At 49.6% G+C, this 20,359-nt stretch overlaps 1 protein-coding gene across 1 annotated transcript in view; it reads right to left on the bottom strand.

Moving 5' to 3' along the window:
* Nucleotides 1-3,539: 3,539 nt before the first annotated feature.
* PRDM4 (PR domain containing 4) overlaps nucleotides 3,540-20,359 on the bottom strand; it is a 39,931-nt gene continuing 23,111 nt past the window's right edge. The window contains exons 4-13 of the mRNA XM_004675716.2: nucleotides 19,418-19,551; nucleotides 18,312-18,497; nucleotides 15,932-16,726; nucleotides 11,837-11,986; nucleotides 10,802-10,920; nucleotides 9,669-9,754; nucleotides 8,457-8,584; nucleotides 7,722-8,036; nucleotides 6,641-6,809; nucleotides 3,540-5,007 (exon numbers count right to left, since the gene is read on the bottom strand). Coding sequence (XP_004675773.1) covers nucleotides 4,704-5,007; nucleotides 6,641-6,809; nucleotides 7,722-8,036; nucleotides 8,457-8,584; nucleotides 9,669-9,754; nucleotides 10,802-10,920; nucleotides 11,837-11,986; nucleotides 15,932-16,726; nucleotides 18,312-18,497; nucleotides 19,418-19,551 — 2,386 coding nt within the window. The 3' untranslated portion in view covers nucleotides 3,540-4,703. The remainder of the gene's footprint in view (nucleotides 5,008-6,640; nucleotides 6,810-7,721; nucleotides 8,037-8,456; nucleotides 8,585-9,668; nucleotides 9,755-10,801; nucleotides 10,921-11,836; nucleotides 11,987-15,931; nucleotides 16,727-18,311; nucleotides 18,498-19,417; nucleotides 19,552-20,359) is intronic.

Raw genomic sequence — 20,359 nt, 5'->3', positions numbered from 1 at the left:
GGGTCAGACGGGAGCGCATGAGAGAAGTTGAAACTTTTGACTGAACGATAGTGTAAAATATTGTAGGACATTACAAGATTTACAGTCTTAAATTTAGCATATTAGGGAAAAAAAGAAAACCAAATTAAAAATACAAGAATACCAAAGAGGAGAAATTGTCATAGAAAATCAATGATATGGAAAATCAGCAAAACACTGATTCTTTCGAGTGCTCAGGTAATAAGCTACAAGCAACACTGAGCATAAAACAAATCAGAAGCAAAGGTGGTGACATTAAAGACCTTACATTAAGATGAGACTTACTCCAAACAAGTCATGTTAATTGAAAATTTCCTAGAAAACATAACTCACTGATACTTTCACACAATAAAAACAGCAAATCCAGACACGGAACCCAGCACCACACCAATGCGGCGCCCGACAGACTAAGCGGCCACAGCACTCACGGGCTTGGTCCCTCGTCAGGCTGCAGCCGCAGGGCACCGATTCACAACACAGGCTGAGTTCACAGCTTCAGCAGGTTCCTTCCATGAAAAACACCAACACCTGGGAGCTGGGTGGGCATCAGCGCACCTGCAGCGCAGGAAACTGGTTCTTGAGAGGATTCCAGGGACCTAAAAGCCTGAGCCTGAAGCAGCCCTCTCCCCCAGCTGCCGCATGGCCGTGGCGCCAGCGCCCGGGAAGTCATTCCTAGTACGCTCCGCATTTCTACTGCGTCCCACGACAAAGCCACCCATCAAATTCTAAAGTCTTAAGTGGAAAAGGCAGCTTCCATATTAACAGAATGCAGATCTGTCTCAGACGTGTCAAGGCCCTGGGGGTGGGAATGGGGAGAGAAACCGCACTCCTGTCAGTGTACTGATTCCCGGCAAGGGAGGGGCAGGGGCGTCGCCCAGCGCCAGGCACGGCTGTCTGCCCCCACGCACAGCACAGCCCGGAACGAGCCAGGCCAGAGAGCTAGTCCCACATTCCCCTTCCTTGAGGATTTGTTCCCTGCGCACCTTCCGATACCAATTATGTGATCAGCATTCTTTGCAGACAAGGGTCCTCAAGCAAAAGAATCTACAAAGCAGTATAGACGCCTCAGAATCTTTGAAAGGCTGAAAAGACAGTCGAGGCGGAGGGCAGAATGAGCCGCGGGCCGCAGAAGGGCTCGCAAAGGGAGGCAGCGGCTTGGGAGGCCCGGAGCCCCTGCCCCAGCGCAAAGCCAGCCCCAAGCCCAGCCACACCTGTGAGCTCAGCCTGCCGAGGGGCGCCACAGCCCTGCTCGCCCCACACAACTCCGTCCTGAGCCAGCCTCACACCGGTGCATCCCGTTAGAGGCTCTGGATTTTTGAGAGCTTATTCCCAGGAGGGTTTTCAGCTGCCAGACACCAGAGCACTCCCAAGGACCGACAGTCCACCGTCTCCCCGCGCAGTGAAGACAGTACCATCCCTCCAAGAGCCTGCACGCTGCCCCGCCTGGCACGACGATGCCTGGTTCCTTTCGGTGCCGCACTGCGTGGTGGGTCTCCCACAACTACTCGGCATTTCCTTTCCGGAGGACGCTGACGCTCTTGCAGGACGTCCCCTCCTCCCCACACCCCTGCAAGGAGGGGGTCTCACACCCAACGCTTGGCTCCTGTGTGCTGCTGGGCCTAAAACTAGATTCCTGGCCACCTGCCTTGTTTTCCTCGCGTATCCATCTCCTTCCTCTGCCCCTTTTAAACACCGGCAGGTCCCTCTCGCGGAGAGAAAGGAATGTGCTGGGCGAGCGGCCCACCCTGCTCTTCGCAGGCCACGAAACACTGCATTTGGGAAACCTGATGCAAACCAGCCGGGCTCACTTTTTCCCACTGCAGCTTACCTGAAGGTCCTTGGAAAAGCCCCGAACGGAACACTGTCTTCTCCCACACTTCTGAAAAATTCGTTTCTCACAGCTGCGCCCCAGTTGCCTCTGAAGAATGAAGAGCAATGGCCCACAGAGGTGGCCTCTGCTTAGGAAACAACACCGCGCGGTGCTCGGCTGGGCTCTGCGGCGGCGGCACCTGGAACACGCAGGGAAGCGGCTGCAGGCGGCTCGTGCCCAGGGGAGCTGCTCCCAGGCAGCCGGTCACGCAACAGGAACGTAGGAGATACATGTCCAACGTGGGTGAAGGCCGGTGTTTCCGGCGTGCCCTACAGTGGTCAACCTCAGCGCACGGCTGGAGTCTGCAAGGAAAAGTGTCACCTGCCCGCGGCCGGGGTCGTCTGCTTCCTTCCCGGAGTTAGCCCCTTTTCTCCAAGCGCACTCTGGATATACACTGACCTCGCTGTTGGCCTTTCCCCACAGCCCGGGCGGGCTGGGCTGGCCGGGCGGGCCAGGCCGGGGAGGGGAAGGAGCCGCTGCAGACCAAAGACCAAGCTCAAAGCCCGAATCGCCCGTCTCCTGCAGACACCAGGTCCCCTGGACCCGGGAGGCTGCCCCACCCCCAGGACCCATCTGTAATCACCTCTTTGATGGCCCCCATCTCCCTACAGTCACATTCTGACGTACTGGGGAGTCAGGACTCCAACACAATTCAGCCCCTAGCACCCCAAGATACCTTGTTCTTGAGTGCTGGTCTCTGAGATGCAGCCTGGTGATCACGTGGCAGGTTTTGTTGGAGACGCGGCCGGACCGTGGCCAAGATGGCGAGGTGGGCCAGCTGCGGAGGGAGGGAAGGAAGCTCTAGTCCGGCTCGGGCCCCCGTGCTGAGGCAGGCCCGGCCCAGGTTACCAGCACCGTGGGGACGGAGCTCCCAAGCTGACCAGCAAATGGGGGCGCCACTCCTCTCCATCTGCGGGTACGCCAGAGGTGCCGCAGCCACCCAGCCTGGCGTGACGAGACCATCACGCTGCAGCGCTCACATCAGCGGCCACCCCGCAGGGCCCCGGGGCCCACAGGCCTAACACCCGCCTCCTGGCCTGGCACAAGGCAGCCGCAGTCGGGGCCTCCCGCGGCCCCCAGCAGGCTCGGCCACCGGCGGCTACTAACTCGTGCAGCTGGTGAGAATGACGAGTGTCCCGTTGACATCTAAGAGGTAAAAAATGAAAGTTGTAAACAGGCTGTCGCGGCCTCTCCTAAACCGAGCTCCAGGCCTCCCCGTGGCTGTGGCCAGGGTGTCTGTGGGCACCAGGCCTCCCCACCGTGGCCGGCCTCTCACTCCGCGCTGGGAAACGGACAAACTCGACTCGCTGGGGCGGAGCCGGGTGGGCACAGGCAGCGGTAGCCTCAGCAGCAGCAGCTTTCTGAGAACAGCGGAGGCTGCGGCCAGCAGGCCTTTCGCAAAAGGCGATGCTGCAGGCGCCCTCAAGGAGCGCCAGGGCCCCGGGGGAGCCTCCCTCCCCCACAGCAGACCTGCCAGTGCCCAGAGGCAGCCAGCACCGGGCGGCCCAGCGCCCTGGGAGCAGACCCTGCGGGCTCAGGACACTTGTTCTCCACCCCCAACCTGAGAGAAGCTGATGTGGTACCTGATTTTCCCCGCAAATTCTTTCAGTTCCTTTCCCCACAAAAGAAGTTGCAAGGTAAAATCCTCTATTAAAAAAAGTTTTTATTTTATCCTTCCTAGAGGAATACAGATTTGAATGAAATACATTCATCCCATAAATACAGCAGCAGCAGAACCTCCCCAGCAGGGTCCTCTCCTCCGCGGGGGCCGGGCAGCGGCCTCAGCCTCCCACGCTGGTGCCTCCACGCTGCAGGCGAAGATCCGCGAGCGATGAGCCGGCTGCGCTGGGCCGGGGCACACCCCTGCGTGGTGACGAGCGCGCCCACCGCCCTGCAGCGCCCACCTCGGGGCCCCTTGTCACCACACCCGGACGCAGCGACGAGCCTGGAGTCGCGCGCTGGGGTCGGCAGCGTTTCCATGGTGGCTCCTCATTTCCACAGGGAACGTGGGGGCGTTCCCGATGCCCCTCCATGGGTGAAGCACAGCAGGCCGCGGCGACGAGCCCACCGGTGTCAGCCTCTCACTGCTCCTCCAGGTCCCTTTCCAGGACTGGAGGTGACACGGGGGACAGACGCGTCTGGACCTCCAGCCCGCCGAGGGCCAGTCACAGGTGGCCAGGAACTCACCCTGGCCGCCACCCAAGCTAGCTCTTGGCTCCTGTCTCCTCTTCCCTCCGCACCACCACTGCCCGGCCGCTCCCTTCGGACCTGCCCTCTGGGCACCTGCTGAAACGTGGGGAGAGCAGCTACGCAAACTCCAGGGGACATCAAGGCAGGCGAAGCTTCCGACGCGGTAGCTCAAAGGAACGCGCTCACACTGCTGTGTTCCCATCCGCTGGGATGGGCATCAGTCACACCGGTCCGCAAAACGTCAAACACCAGAATCACAAGCAGCAAGCAGGCGAACTCTGAGCGGGAAGCAAGTGTAGCGTGCGACCTCACTGTCTGGGCGGAGGACAGTGACTCCGGCAGCCACCACTGCCCGCAGGGCCACTGAACAGAGGGGCCCAAGACGTGCCACTTTCCTGCCCGCATTATCATTCAAACACAGGACCCCTGCGCCCTTCCCGAGGGTCTGAAAAGCGCTTCACCAGAGCCGCGTCGGCAAGCGCTTTGCCCGTGCCCAGCAGTCCGTCCCGAAAGCTGGCGGGAAGGAAATCAGAAACTACTTTATATGAGAACCACTGTAGTGGATAACTGGTTATGTGTTTCCCCTTTAGTCTTGTCCATCCGAAACAGCCCACGGCTCCGCCTTTTATTTACGTGCAGAGAGAGACTCGGGGTACACGGCACTGCTGATCCGACAGTCCCCCGTCCCCAGAGAGTCCGCCAGCTCCTCCTCCTCCGAGTCCTCGTCCTCCTCCTCCGGGGCGGGGGAGCTGGAGGCCGGCCCCTTGCAGGTCTTCAGGTGCCGCGTGAGATGGTATTTGGTTAGATAAGCCTTAGTGCACTTCTCGCAGACGTAATCCCGCTTCCCTTCATGCGAGTTGAGGTGTTTCTTTAAGTGATTTGTTCTCAAGAACAGCTTGTCACACTGGGGACACTTGATCTGGCGTTCTCTAAAGGGAACACAGAAAGAGCATTGGGTTGGGGTTACGAGTGGGCGCCGAGGGGCGCACGCACCCTTCACAACCTCGGCCTTTGTCCGAGCTCCACCTTCTAGGATCGGCGCTTTTTAAGTGCTGCGTACCACAGAGAAGAGCTGTGAGGTTTGCCCAGTTTAAAGGGCACAGCCTGCGCCCGTCCTGAAACCTACAGAAAAGGAACCAGGCTGCACGCACCTCTTGGCCGGGCTCGCCGTGCCGTTTGCCCCCTCCCGGGCGGGTGCTTACAGGTCTGTCCCGACTTCTCTGTGCACCGGGCTTGCCTCCTGCTAGCCCACCCGGTGGCTTCAGCCCTGCACCCTCACCGTGCGGGCCGGCTCCTCTGGCTGCACGACTGGGCCGCGGACGGACGCGCAGGGCTGTGACCGCCTGAACAGCGCCGCTTTCCGCAGCCCTGCGTCGCCGCGCCCGCCCATCGGCCGCATCTGAGAGGGCTCTGGCCGCACACTGCAGCAGCTCAAGCTGGAAAGCCTTCGCCTGTCGGTACTGACGCTGGCTTGGCTCGCAGCCCCCACACACAAGTCAGCAGCCTAAGGGCTGAGTAACCTTGCGCAGACATTTAGACCTGAAAAAACTGTACGGAGGATACAGCCCGGAGCTCTTTCAAGCTTATTTCTAAGCAGCGGCCCCAGTGTCTTAACGAAGCCCCCCCCCCGCGAGCCCAGTAAGTCAGCATCCTTGAAAGCTGCCGGGAGGCCTGGAGCGCCCCAGGGGGAGGCGGCACGCTGGGGTGCTGCAGCCTGTGTCCACCGCGCCCCTGCCCTCCGGAGGGCTCGTGCCGTGCGGGAGCAATGACACACACGGCATCAGGCAGCGGCAGCACTAGCTGGCAGACAGGGAGCGCGTCGGTCCTAATCGGGGAGGGGCTGCGGAAGGTCAACCTGAGGCGATGGCATCTGGCAGAAACCTGAGTGCGGAAAGGAGCGTTTCTAGGGGTACGAGTGTCGAGGCAGGGGGAGCACGGTGCAAATCCCCGAGACTGCGTGTGCTCAGCATGCTGACGCGGCTGCTAACGGGAGAGGGCCTGTGTAGATAAAGCAGATTATGAAGAAAAAAGTCAAGAATCGATGAGCTGGGAAAGTGTCTAGCACAGGACCCGCCTCAAAGGGACTGGGGGCTCCGGGAAAGCCCTGGAATCCGGAGGAGCCACCGGAGTCCTGAGTGGACAAAGGCAGGCGGGATTCGTGCTGTAAGCGGGTGGCTCTGGCCACTGCGGGTGGACGACAGAGCTGCGTGGCCTGTGCGGGGCGAGCGGACCTTGGCCTTCGGGAGCCAGTGCTTTCTCGAAAGCTGCCACGGACCGTGGTCTCTCCCAGTCGGTTTCTCTTACTGGACTCTGCACTCTTTAGAGATGGACGGTGTCTTTCATCTCTGTTTTACCACTCAGCACAATGCTAGGCACTCAGAAGGTGCTTTTAAAAATGCGTTAATGAAATTGCCTCAAGACAATAAGGCTAAATTCAAAAAGTAGAAGTGAAAAACAAGGGAAATCTTCCAAAATAAAACCGAAAGCTTGGGTCTCCCACCGAGGCCGGGCTAGAGACGGAGGTGGCGCCGGGCGGCGGCCGGGGCCCAGCGGGCGACTTACTGCGTGTGGATGAGCACGTGCTGCTTGAGGTCCTGCCTGCGCATGAACAGCTTGTCGCAGTAATCACACTTGAGGTTCTTCTCGCCCGTGTGGATGACCATGTGCGACTCCAGGTGCGCCTTCTGGGTGAAAGACTTGTCACACAACGTGCACCTGTAGTTCTTCTGACCTGCACGTGAACCCAAGTTACACAGGTGAACGGCAGCACCGCACCACTGCATGGCACGACCAGAAGGCGCACGGCGCGCGGAGAGGCAGAGCCGCGGCGCCAGGCACCGACCTCCTCCAGGGCTGCTGCTCTTGGAGTTTACAGCTGACGCATAACGTGAAAAACAATTTAATTCCTCAAGTTTACAGCTGACCTATGTGAAAAAAATAATTTAACCACCGAACCTAAGTTTCAATGCCTCACAAATTCGAGTGCTTGTCTATAGGCAAACAGTTCCGCAGCCTACGTTTTAGAGTTTTCTTTCTCTTTTTTAAAGTATTGAATGAGGTCTCAAAAACCAGGAATGAAATTAAAGAATAAAGAAGTTAAGATTACTCTAGTCAGGCCTTGGCAAAACTTTTCTTAGATTATTTCAATTGTGGGCCACACAATCTTAATGCAAATGTGACTTCTCCACCGTAATGCCGCAAAATGAGCAAGAATTTTATTTTCAAAGATTTAGAGAACAAATGATCCAAGTAAGAAACCTTCATTAGTTATTTTGTATTAAAAAAAAAAAAAAACTGCTAAAAAGGGAGAACTGGTTGCAGAGAACAGCTCCCAAAACAAGCCCAAAGGAGAGAATGGGCTCTGGAGAGCGGGGGCCGCCCCGGGCCGTCCAGGCCGCCCTGTAAGGTGCCCTTCGCCGAAAGCCAGCACGTGAATCAACTTCCTGATCATGAACTGAACTTTTCCCCACCACGTCAAACTACGGTGGGTGGACCTGGAAGGTGGAAAGTCTTAACAGATGGCAGTGAAACTCGCAGGAAGATTTCACCACCCAGCACAGCCCCGCCGACTTAGCCCGGCAAAGCCCTCACGCCACCACAGCTGCTGCCTGCTGTGGCTCTCTGACGGTCCCAAAGAGCCCACCTGTGTGTATCTTCAGGTGGGTGCGCAGGTTGCTAGGGTCACTGAAAGCCTTGCTACAGAAGTCACACTTGTGGGGCTTCATGCCCATGTGCCCCATAAAGTGGACGTGAAGCTTCGAAGGAGAGATAAACGCCTGGGGGCACATGGAGCACTTCCACTTCCTTTCCTTGCTGTGGCCCGGCCCATGGCTGCTGCTGTGGCCCTGGCCAGGGAGATGGTTGTGGATGTGGCTGGTCAGGTGGGCCTTGAATTCTGTGTAGGAATTGCACTCCTTGCCACAGTTACAGAGGTGCACGTCTGGGTGTTCAGGAACACCTTACAAAGAAAAATACTCAAATCATTCTGATACTTACACTTAAAAACCTGTTCTTGCTAATAACTGTTACAACTATCCCCCACCAAGATTCTGCAGCTTGCGCTTTTCCTATACAACTAAATTGTCTTGTTCAATGCTCTGTTCCCATCATGTAAATTAGTGTGTCCGGCACACTCTTTGTAAATACTGGATTGTAAGGCCGCTTTCTGAAGCAAAGAGAATATTTATGTGAACATGCCTGGTTGGAAATTCATCTTGTAAGACCCTGCCAGGTTGTGGCCCTTCTAACCCGGGGGACTACTGACTTGCTTTCAGCATGAATTGTCCCACTGACATATTAATCATCACCAAAACTATACTCTGGTTCTTGGTGTTTTCACTATGCCAGATTCACACAGATAAGTCATATACTAACTTACCAATCTGCTGAGCATAATCCCGGCTGTAATAAAAAAGCAGCTCATTTTCGGGAGGGATATCTTGAGAGGTGCAGAAATAGATTTTGCCATCATGAGGATATGCCACCAAGTTCTGCTCTTCCCGGTTCCTAGGTTATTATATTGAACAGATCAAGCGTATTAATTTTAAAAATAAATATTAAATGAGTCCTATCTCCCATAACAAAATTCTATATGAAAACTTTGATGTAACTATTTTCCCTGGGTCATTTTTGTAATTCCCTATCCTACCTAGTAGGAGAGACTAATATAGAAACAGAATTTTACTTCAGTACATCAGCTGGTTGCCCTTTACAACAAAAAATGCTAGGACCTGTTAGTGCAAACTAGTAAGTAGTCGTAACAAAACAACATGACAGAAAGAGAGAGAAAGCTGAAGAAGAATTAACAAGTCTGAGGAGTTGACTAAATAGCCAATATAAAGAGAAGGTAGCAACCTGCAAATTCAGTGATGGCTGATCTCACTCCTTACTGTATTGGCAAGTAGAAAAAACTATTCATAAGAAATGGACAATTTCTTGTATTTTATTATCACCACTAGTCAGAAGCTACTGGAGTGAACGACACTGAAAAGCCTTTCAGCCTAGAATTCTCTGGCTCTTCCCTATTTTTAAAAAAGATTTATTTTATTTATTTATGCATACAAGAATAAGGGTCTAGGCCAAAGGTGCAGGGGGTGAGAGGATTCACCAGAGACAGAGTGGGGAGCAGAGGGGACACAAGGGAGGGCTGGGGATGGCGCTCAGGCCACAGTGGCTGGCAATGACTTGACAGCGCTGTAACTTAACCCCTGTGCCATCAGGAAGGCCCAGCTCATCCCTATTTTTTTTTTTTTAATATTTATTTATTTGTGCATACAGAGCTGGGGTACAGGCCAGAGGCTCAGGGGCAGTGAGAGGCTTCACCAGAGACAGAGTGGGGAGCAGAACAGGCAGATCCACGAAGTACACTGCTGAGGGGAGCAGCGGGCGGGTCAGGAGAGGTCTGCCACGCCCTGTGGTCTCCTCGGGGCAGGCGGGGATCGAACTCATGCAGAAGTGGCTTTAGCTTCTCAGTGCTGTGCTTTAACCCGCTGCGCCATCAGGGAGGGCCCCAGCTCATCCCTATTTTATGAACAACTGCCAATTGAAAAACATCTCAATCGAAACTGCTTTCACCCGAGACTACTCTTACCTGGCTTTGCGCACAAACATCATCCAGTTGCATTCATTCTCATCGGTTGTGACGATGCAGAACTCTAGGACTCCATTGTGGTACATCTGCCGACAGAAGGCAAACAAACATAAACTGACAAGCCACACAAAGTGCTACTAAATTTAGGCTGGCCGTGAGCTCACAGCTTCGCAGGACGGCCCAGCTTCCGCAGCTGTGTGTATATGCAGAGCTGCCACTCCCATGCTTGAAATTTTACCAGACCCCGACTTCCAGCATCACCATAAAGACCTTCAGGGACCCACGCCAGTGCTCAAGAGAGAGGACGGAGTTATTCTGCAACAGTCACATCTGGGCTTGACTACACGTGTCTTCATCACTGACCAAAGGGCAGCAGCGAGTGACTGTGCGTTATCAATGCAGAGGACGAGCTCTCCCACGGCTGTTCCAGCCGACTAGCATCTCCCATGCTCTCTTTTGAACACCAAAATTAAAATCCCTAATGCCAGTGGCGTCTTTCCACGTTACTACAAAATCCACTTTCCTGTCACTTCAACTCTGCAGGCCTATTCCTCAACCTACTAAGATCCCATGTAACATGTGATAGGAACTCTACACCCTCTAACTCCTCTCATCAGAAAATTAAAGTCTTAGTTTGATTATAAAATTATTTTCCAAGCTAACATGAGGAACATTTCAATTGATTACAAAATACGACCTGCACCATATCAACAAAGTCCCTTGCTCAGCTGCCACAAGTAAATAAATGCAGAACCACTGGGTTATCGAACAAGAACAAAAAGTTTGTCCTTTATATTTAATGCTGATGGGGTATTTTATGTTTATTATAACTTGGTTATCAGAAACAGAAAGGCTGTAATAGTAAATAAATGACCTATGAGGTTTGGCTAATTTTGACTTTTACTCCACTTTTTAATAAGTTCATTTTTATATCATTTTGTGCCTTTTTCCACCTCAGCTGTAATCCCCGTGGGCTTCCCATCACCAAATCCCCCGTGTGCCATCACCATAGTCCAGTGCACTTCCCTCCCCCCACTGTTTTTGATCCCATTCCCCACTCCACCCTTATACCACTTTTAATGATCTCTACAAAATAACAGCATCCAAAAGTCACATTAAAGGCTCACACTGACCTTCCAGACATGGTTGACTGCCTTATCCGTCCATTCTGCCACCTCCATGGAGTGACTCTGCTGGCCAATGAGAGGCCCGAAGCAAGTCCGCACAGGAATGGTTTCTCCAGTCCATACACCTGTGAGTGGGAGGACACCAATGATTTAAGCATCTAAGAGATACAGAAGAGACAGGAGCTTACATCATGCAAAAAACCCAAGAACTACTGATATTCCAGCATCCCTAGCTAAGTAGCAACTAAGTCTTACTGGCTCCACCCTGTAAATATGGACAATGCAACAACAATATGGGGCTCAGGAGAAATATGCAGAATGAGAAGCCATATTAGAAGTTCCTGAGCCCAGTTTATATACAAGGAACCAGACTATTTTGGACTTAATACAGAAAAAAAGTATAGAGCACACTACTATAAAAATGTAAGCAATTACTACAAATAAACTAAAACATTTAAAGCACTGCATCCTATTTAGTACTTAGAGCAGCGTACGATCGGATCAAAGTTGTTGACTGTTCTCAGTTGAAGTCCAAGCTACAGCTGAAAGAATAATGAATCCAGTTTCGTATCTCTGAAGAAATGGCAGGGCAATTCAGAAAGCGGGTTCAACTCACACGTGTCAGAACACTCCGTCTACAGCCCTTGTTCCTTTTTCTAAGGAATGTAAGACAACTTACACACACTCTCTCTAAACATCTCCTATGGTAAGAGGTCAAGGGTGACCTTTCCACACCTCCACGAAGAACCGAGTGGCAAGCAGCGCTTTGTCATGGTGATCATTCATGAACGCTGCCCCAAGAATACAAATCTTCAAAGAGCCGCCCAAGATTCTTCTCTCTCTCCAATTCTGAGTCAAGAAAGGGGAACCTGACCAATAAAATCTTCAACTTCATTTACTCTCTCTCGACAAGACAGACGGTCAGCCAACAGCTGTCTTCTGAGTCAACCAAATGATCACTAAATTATCCACGGCCACTTTCACAACTCTCCCCCTCAAAGAGGAGAGACTTGATGGGGTTTTATGGCTGCCGGTTCTTACCAACTTCTGCTCCCACAATTGACTGGCGGAGAACAAGCTGCTTTGGGAGAGAAAGCCTCGCTCTGCTCTCTACTGGAGTGTCAGGAACAAAAGTCACTGGTCCATGGTCTGGGCAGTCCGAGGGATAGGCTCGGTCACAGAGTGTACACCCTACGGATGGGAAATTGGAGACACACAAATGGGCTTAGTTCAAGCGAGCTAAATTATCTTCTACGTAAATGCTAATTACAAAATGTACCAATAGGAAGGAAGGTCCTAGCAGAAATTAGCTGGACAAAGACAGACTTCCTTACAGTTAAAACATAGGTTCCCTCCCTATCTCTCCTTAGCAAGATCTGACTTTTGTCTTTTGACTCAAAGGGAAAAGTTTCCTATACAGTGCCTAAGAGATAGACTGATTTAAAAAAAAATACATTATTTCAAGGATCAAGCACACAATCTCTTACATGAAGCAGATAAGTTAAAATCTTCAGATACAGTGTTGGAACATCCAGCCAGTCCCAGTCTACCAAACAGCAAGAGGAAACAGTAGAAAATGCTGTCAGTCAGGCAAGGCCAGAACAGAGAGGACACTGTAGGCCACAGAGCCAGAGGCTCTCTGTTCTCCTGCGTTTCTAGAATCCAGCTGGTCGACCAACTTTTGCTGAGTCAGCAGACAAAAAATGAGAACTCGCAGCCTTCTGGGATGCAGGTGGAGCCTTACTGTTGCAGGCGTATTTGCTTTAACATTTTTTTTTTAAGATTTATTTATTTATTCATACAGAACTGAGGTACAGGCCAGAGATGCGGAGGGTGAGAGGATTCACCAGAGAGAGTGGGGAGCAGAACAGGCAGACTGACAAAGTACACTGCTGAGGGGAGCAGCGGGCAGGTCAGGAGAGGTCTGCCACGCTATGTGGTCACCTCCGGGGCAGGCGGGGATCGAACTCATGCAGAATCGGCTTAAGCTTCTTAGTGCAGTGCTTTAACCTGCTGCACCCCAGAGAGGGCCCTGCTTTAACATTCTTAATTGCTTTCTGTTCATATGATACTTTTTAACACTGTCACTGTCAGAAAGGTTGCTAACTTCATATACCCTGCACTTACTGAAATATCACTTACACGAACTCAAGTATCCTCATCCCATAAAGCTTTGCTCTTTATGTTTTCTTTCCATTTAAAAGTGATAGTCATATCCCTGACTGTCAATAATTGAGTTCAAATGCTCCAAATTTATTCACAAAGTGGAACCACATGCATCTGTCTTTATTTTCTCAACAATCTGGTAGAAATTTCTACTTAAAGGCATAAAGTATCAGCATATTTCAACACTTAGGCAAAATAGGAATGATACATTACTTCAACTATTAAGATTTTTTTCACTATCAGAAATCGTCTACACTAAGAATTCATTCTGTAATGTTCTTAATAATCACTTCCAAAGGCGATTCATACTTCAAACTATAAAAACTGTTCAATGTTCTGCAAAGACACACAAATGGCTAGTAAGTACACGTAAAGATGTTCAACATCATTAGTCATTAAGCAAAGCCATAATGAGATGCCAGTTCTCATCCACTGGGCAGCTGTAATAAGTAAGTGGTGGCAAAGAGGTGGGGAGACTGGACCCCTCCAACACTCATGCTGGGAACGTACATGGCATGATCACTGTAGGACGACTAGTCTAGAGTTCCTCAGCCAGTTAGAGAGAGAACTACGCCCAGACATACAGCTAAGAAAATTAAGAAATGGATAGCCAAAAAGGAGAAACCACCGGATGTTCATAAATTATAAACAAATACTCAAAACAGCATGGCTGTAACTCACCACAGAGGAGGGGAGTGCACTCAAGCACACGCGTGAGTGGGGTGTGCTGAGAATGGCCCCGTGACGCAGTTCCTGAGCTGTGCAAAGGCCAGGGTGTGGTTAACCCAGGGTGGCAGGCCACACCTGCTCCTCAGGACCAAGAGACAAGAACAGAGCCTGCAGGTACACCCGTCACACAGGCGGCCGCCATGACTCTGCCGCACTGGCACCACGTGGAGACACCACAACCACATGCAGCTAAAGAACCCAGGTATAGAAACCAGTGTGACTCCACTTCTCTAAAATCAGAACAGGGAGCCCATATCTAAAAAGCAGACCACCACTTGCCTAAGAACCAGGGAGCCAGCCGGGAGGTGAAAACGACAGGCTGCAGCTGGCCCACTCAAGCAAAGGAGCAGGAGGCTCATGAGGCCACCTCTCATCTTCTGCCGCCCACAGCCTACACTCATTATGTCTCTAAAGTAAAACCCTTAAAAATTGCAAAGAGAGACTTTAAAGGTTAGTATCCCTGCTGCTGAGCATCCAGATGCTTCCTCCCTTTTGCACAGCCCTCCTCTGGAAGCGCGCCCTCTGCTGATCTTACTATTTCCTCTTATCACTCCAAACTCTTACTAAAAGATGGTTTCACCCCACCTCCATGGCCAGGAGGTGCGCTTAGTGCTGAGGGCCCCAAAGTATTTGCAGACAGATCTCTGGGCGTCAGAGTCAACTTCTCACTAGGTAGCTCTACTAGCATCTTAGATGCTGAAATCATGTCTGAAGCTCACTATCAGACCTCAACACCAGTCTATCCCCCCTCTACCACTCACCCTTCTAAGGACAGCTCCACTGTCTACCTAGTTTCCCGGTGCCAGGAACCAGTGTTCTCTCCTTAACCCCCTCCAATCTCATCCAATCAAGTTCTACTGGATTTGAAAACATCCTCCACTTTCACCTTTATTACCTCTGCTCTCAGTGAGATGATCATCCCCTTACATCATCGTACCTGTTTACTTACCTCCAACAAGCCAGTTAGCCTCACACTGCAGCACAACCGCCACCCCAACTCTCACTCCTTAAAACCCTTGACTGGGGCCCTCCCTGGTGGCGCAGCGGGTTAAAGCACAGCACTAAGAAGCCTAAGTCACTTCCACATGAGTTCGATCCCCGCCTGCCCCGGAGGTGACCACATGGTGCGGCAGACCTCTCCTGACCCGCCCACTGCTCCCCTCAGCAGTGGACTTCACCAATCTGTCTGTTCTGCTCCCCACTCTGTCCCTGGTGAATCCTCTGGCCTGTACCCCAGTTCTGTATGAATAAAAAAAATTAAAAAAAAAAAAGAACCCTCGACAGGTCCTTGACTGGTCTTCGAAGACCCTCTGTGTTCTGGCTCCTACTTCTCACTCATCGCATACTCTCCTCACCTCTGTTTTGGGCTTCAACAACTGAACCACTCCCATTCTTTTAGTGGTAAGCCCTTACTGTGTGCCTGAACACCGCTCTTTGAGTCTCAACTGCCAACGCCTTTGTCCCCGCCTGTGCTAACGTGTGTAGCTGCCGCCATGGCTTCCCTTCCCGCTCCACAGCCGGGTAGATGCTCCCCCAGACTCCTTTAAGCTCCGTGCACTTACTCCCTTATCATGCGGTGCTGAAATGGCCTGGTCACGACCTAGGCTTCCCATCAGACTATCAGTTTCTGAAAAGCGTGGCGGGACCTCGTAGCCCCTTTTCTCCCAATGTCAGGTGAGGTGGGCACAGTTAGCACTCAACACGTCTCCTGCCTGGATGCAGCCTAGAAGTCAACTGTTTCACTTCTAACCCAGTTAGCCTGGCTCAGGAAAAGAATTCTAGCATAGCCTCTGGTGACTGATATACATTCTGAGCCAAAAAACAAAGTATCATTTGTATCTATCTGCCTTGCTCCATTAGAGGTCCATGATGGAATTCATGTTATCTGAGGCTGAGAAAGCACAGGCATGTCACACAGGACCTTAGCAAGTTTATCCTGTTAAGTGACTGTTTATGTAACCTAGGGAAAGACCTTAAATAGTACTGAGCTAAGCTTATCTGTAAAATGCAGAAATGACATTTCTTTACTTCAGGAAGATGCTCTAAGAACCAGTGAAATTTTATACATCATTTGGCTTATGTGAGGAAAATGCATCACATTAAGATAATGGACAACAAATAGGCACAGAACAATTTCGAAGTCGAGTTACTTTCTATCCTCTCTTAATCCACACCTGACTGTCAGGGATGAGGGCCATTTCTACCAGTATTTCCAAAATAAAAAAGGCTAAACACACTCACAAATTGTAAACAAGGTTGCCATATTTTCCTTGTTTGAATTGGAGTCTTCCATTTGCAGTGAAGGTGGTACAAAGGAAAGACTGTCTGAAGATACATCTACATGACCTGTCCCCATAGCAACCTCCTGGGTGATGGAGGAGACAGCCACAGGTTCTAGGCTTAGGCCAACTTCATGGAGGGAAACAGACTCTAGGGAGGCGAGGTTGTGTGAGGTAGAGAGTGCCACGCTTACAGAGTTGGTGCTCATGGCCACGGTGTGGATGGAGTCACTGAGGGCACTGTCCGACATCCCGCTGACACGACTTGCAATGTGGTCTGTCTCCATAACCACAGGGAGCTCCAGGCCATTCCCATGAATGGGCATCACACCCGCATGTCCCACAGTGTCCGCTGCAAGGCTGCTGCTCACAGAATCCACAGACAGAGGTTCATGACTTCTGGAGCCACTTGGGATTTGGGAATGCTCGCCTGCAACACCGTCCATGGTAAGCTCTTCTGTCATGCCATCTGTAGAGATCGGGCTGGTAACTCTGGAGACGTTCTCCATTGTGATTGTTGTGTCCAAAGCCACCTCATGGCCATCACTCGCATGAAGAGTTTGGGCACCATGTGTGTTTACAGAGCGAGAGTCTATTGAAACAATGCCCGGTTCTAAGCCAACATTTCCACTGGACTGATAGGGGTCTAGCGCTGAAGGGTTATTGGCGATAGACAGTGCTGTATTCCCATCAACGTTGATGGAGTTAGGGTGGATGTACTGAGGAGGCGGTCTGTCGGCTAAATAAGATAAAATGCCTGAGAAAAGGAAAATGTGAGAGATCATGGACTTTTTAGTACACTGTTAAATAGAAAAAAATTACAAATGCCTGAAGCTTTTAAGATATTTTCCTTATGGGGCCTCCCTGGTGGTACAAGGTTAAGTCTTAGCACCACAAAGTATTGGCACCCACTGCAGCACAAGTTCAACCCCTGGCCAGCCATGGGGCTGACCCACAGGGCACAGCAGACCCCTGCTGTCTTCCTGCTGCTTCCCTCAGCAGTGGATTTCAGTCAATACGCCTGTTCTCTGCCCCACTGTGTCTCTGGGCAATCCTCTCACCCTCCACATCTCTTGCCTACACCCCAGCTCTGTATGCCTAAATAAATAAGTCATAAAAAAAATATTTTCCTTACAAATATAACTAAATCGTCCAACTATTTCTTAGGTTTAAGCAATATATATACTATAGAAATAACTGTAATTGAGTTTTTTCCTGTGAAACTCAAATTGTAAAAAATTAACTACATTCCTTTGAAGTTGACTGAAAAATTAATAATTTCACACTGCTGCTGAAATAGACATGGCTGGGAATCCCAAGTTCTAAATACTGAAATTTACTCTATTAAGAGTTAAAAGGTAAAATGATTTAAAAGTAGACCATCCAAGTGAAAACAAAATTATGTGTTTTAAATTATTAAATTATTTTAACATTTCAGGGTCTATTTTTTGTAAAATGTCACAATTACACCTGCTTTATTAAAAAATATTTGAACACTGATGCTTGTAAGATGTGGTGAAATGTACCTGCTACACTGCCAGTGGGAATATAAATTACCTAAAACCTCTTGGAATGTTTCTGTATTAAAAAGTACCTCAAAAATTTTCAGACTCTCTTGCATAAAAAATTTCATTTATATGCTAATCTTTCCTAAACACAAACTGCAAACATATACACAAGGACTTTCATAAGAGAATTAGTTGTGATGGTAACGAAAGCTGAAAAAACAAATAATTAAAAGACAAAATCAATAAAGACTGATGTAATGAACCACAGAGTATCCATTTTGTAGAATGTAGTGCATCACTACAGAATAAAGACAAACATGTAGCTACAAGGGAAAATAAGTGTAAAAATAGTGAGAAAGGATACAGAATTGCACAAAGTAGCCTTCCTAAATATACATCAAAATAAAAACATCAGAAAGATGGATGATAGGACTCTAAGTGGCTCCCTTTCCTCCTAATTTGTTACGTTTTCTGAAATGAATATACAATACTCTTGTAACAGAATAAACATTCAATTAACTTTATAGCAAATAATGACACTGTAACAGCACATATGGTTGATAGGAATTGTAATTACAGAATTACAAAAACTGAAACAAGGAGATAATGGAGGAGAAAGGAGAAAAAGTATCTATGTGCCACTATGAAATGAAGCTCAGGCAAGCTACTTATTAATATATCACCTATACATTCTATGCAGGAAAGTGCATAAATACAAACGAAGGCTTCCCTCTTACCTGCAGAGAGGCAGAAAGCATTACTCAAGTTCTCAAGAATTGAGGTCAAGAGTCAGCTCTATTCGTTCTTCTAACTTCCCTAACAACTAATACTCACCAGGTAGAATGGTTCTGAAGTAACTGCTCTCCAGGTGGGGGTAAGGTGGTGGAGGTAGGGTGTAGTTTCTTTCCGGTAGCCCACACATCACCCCACGGTCCCCAATGCCCATCGGGAGCATGAGAGACAAAGCAGAAGGCAGGGAGCTCAGGGAGGGACCCAGATTTGGAATTGCCACTGGCAGCCCTATGAACAAACACATGTTTTGTCAATTAAAAAAAAAAAAATCAGCTCTTAAAACTCTCTCTATACAATGGCTAGACCCAAAAGGTTTTGCATAGGAGCAAAAAACCTCGCCTCGTAGCCCTGCACATGGCCCCAGACACTTGTGCAGACCCCGGAACTACAGTAGTCCTGGCCCTGGGCTAGTTTTCAGGTTCGCTGTAAAATGCCAGTAAGCCTTGAGCTTACTTGGAGAGTAAGCTCAAAGTTAAGCAGACATAGAAGCAACCAACAAATTAAATAAACCACCTCCGGTGGTCTACATTGCCCGTACACAGCTGAACATTTTAAAACAATCAATAATCTTGCTCAAAGAGGATGTAAGAAGACAAATGACAGAGAAATAAAAAGAATGAGAAGAAACATAGCAAGGTTCACAGAGGTGGCCTGTGAGTTGCGATGTTACACATTTCATTATATTTTCAATGTTTCACTTTCAAATAATTCATAGACAGCATTCTACTTGGGAAATAATCTCAAGTTAGATGTAAAGCTGTAATTATCTTTTTTTCACATAATCTTTCCCCACATGGCAGAACATGAAGTTCCAACCCTCATGCTTTCTGGGCCACTTATTAGTGTTGGTTCTCTTCTATTATCTTGGGGACAGAGTGCCCAGGTTGTGAAGATGAGCGGGTAATCCGAGAGGAGTCAACGAAGCAAACCCAAGACGAGGCCAGGGAAAGTGCTACTGCTACACCTATCCACCACCAGTCCAGCACTACACAAAAACGGTTTTCTCTATTAATATACCATATACGGACCCACCGCTCAGACCCGCTTGCTGTCTCCTTTTTACTATCAAGGGGATTTCACCCTCCCTAAGCTCCTTTTAAAAAAAATAAAGGTGGTTTAGTGCGAAAACTCATTCCCTCACCACTCACCGGGGGCTGGGATGGCACTGTGAGTGGGTGAAGCAGCCAAGCCCAGGTGGCTCCCCGAGACTGGCAAGGCATTGCTCACAGAGGATGACGTCAGCTGCTCCATCCCCACTGGGCTCAGGTTCATTTCATTCATCCTAAGAAAGAGCAAACACAACCAATTACGCAGAATGTTACTCAACGACTCCACTTAAGGTACTGAAGGACCTGAAATAGTGGCAGCAAGGAAATGAGACTTGACCAACTATTTCACTATTCAACTATTTTATGCTCACAGCTCTAAGGTAGCTGGTATCATTTTCTTTCTACTGATAAGCAAACTGGGATCAGAGATGTCAATCAACTCAGTCAGCCTCAGACAGCAGAAACAGCATCTAACACAAGGTGCCTTATTCCAAAACCCACATACACTGAAACTGAGCGCAGTCCTTAGAGCACAGTGGCAATGAGGCTTTATTTTTTTAAATTGCCCAAGTTTTTCTCTCATCATATTCATTTTCGAGTCTATTATTTCAAGCCAGAACTTTCACAGGCAATTTGTTTTAACCTACTCAAAGAACTTTTTTTTTTTTATAACAGTTTATTTTTACATCATTTTGTACATTTTTTTTCCATCTCAATTGTAATCCCTGCAGGTACTCAAAGAACTTTTAAGATTCTTTTACCAGGAGTTAAGATGATATTGGTTTGAAGCAGCGCCTCATTTTCTCCTCCATGGATCAAGATATCATTAAAATTCTGTACCTGGGCCCTCCCCGATGGCACAACAGGTTAAAGCACAGCACTATGAAGCTATCACAGCCACTTCAGCATGCATTTGATCCCCCACCAGAGCTGACCCACAAGGCACAGCAGACCTCTCCTGACCCGCCCGCTACTCCCCTCAACAGTGTATTTCAGTCTATCCACCTGTTCTGCTCCCCACTCTGTCTCTGGTGAATCCTC

The sequence above is a fragment of the Condylura cristata genome, unplaced genomic scaffold (genome assembly GCF_000260355.1).
Source record: "Condylura cristata isolate star-nosed mole 26May11 unplaced genomic scaffold, ConCri1.0 scaffold00004, whole genome shotgun sequence".
Taxonomy (NCBI): Eukaryota; Metazoa; Chordata; class Mammalia; order Eulipotyphla; family Talpidae; genus Condylura; species Condylura cristata.
The sequence above is the reverse complement of the archived record's forward strand: the minus strand, read 5'-3'. Positions and strand labels throughout refer to the sequence as shown.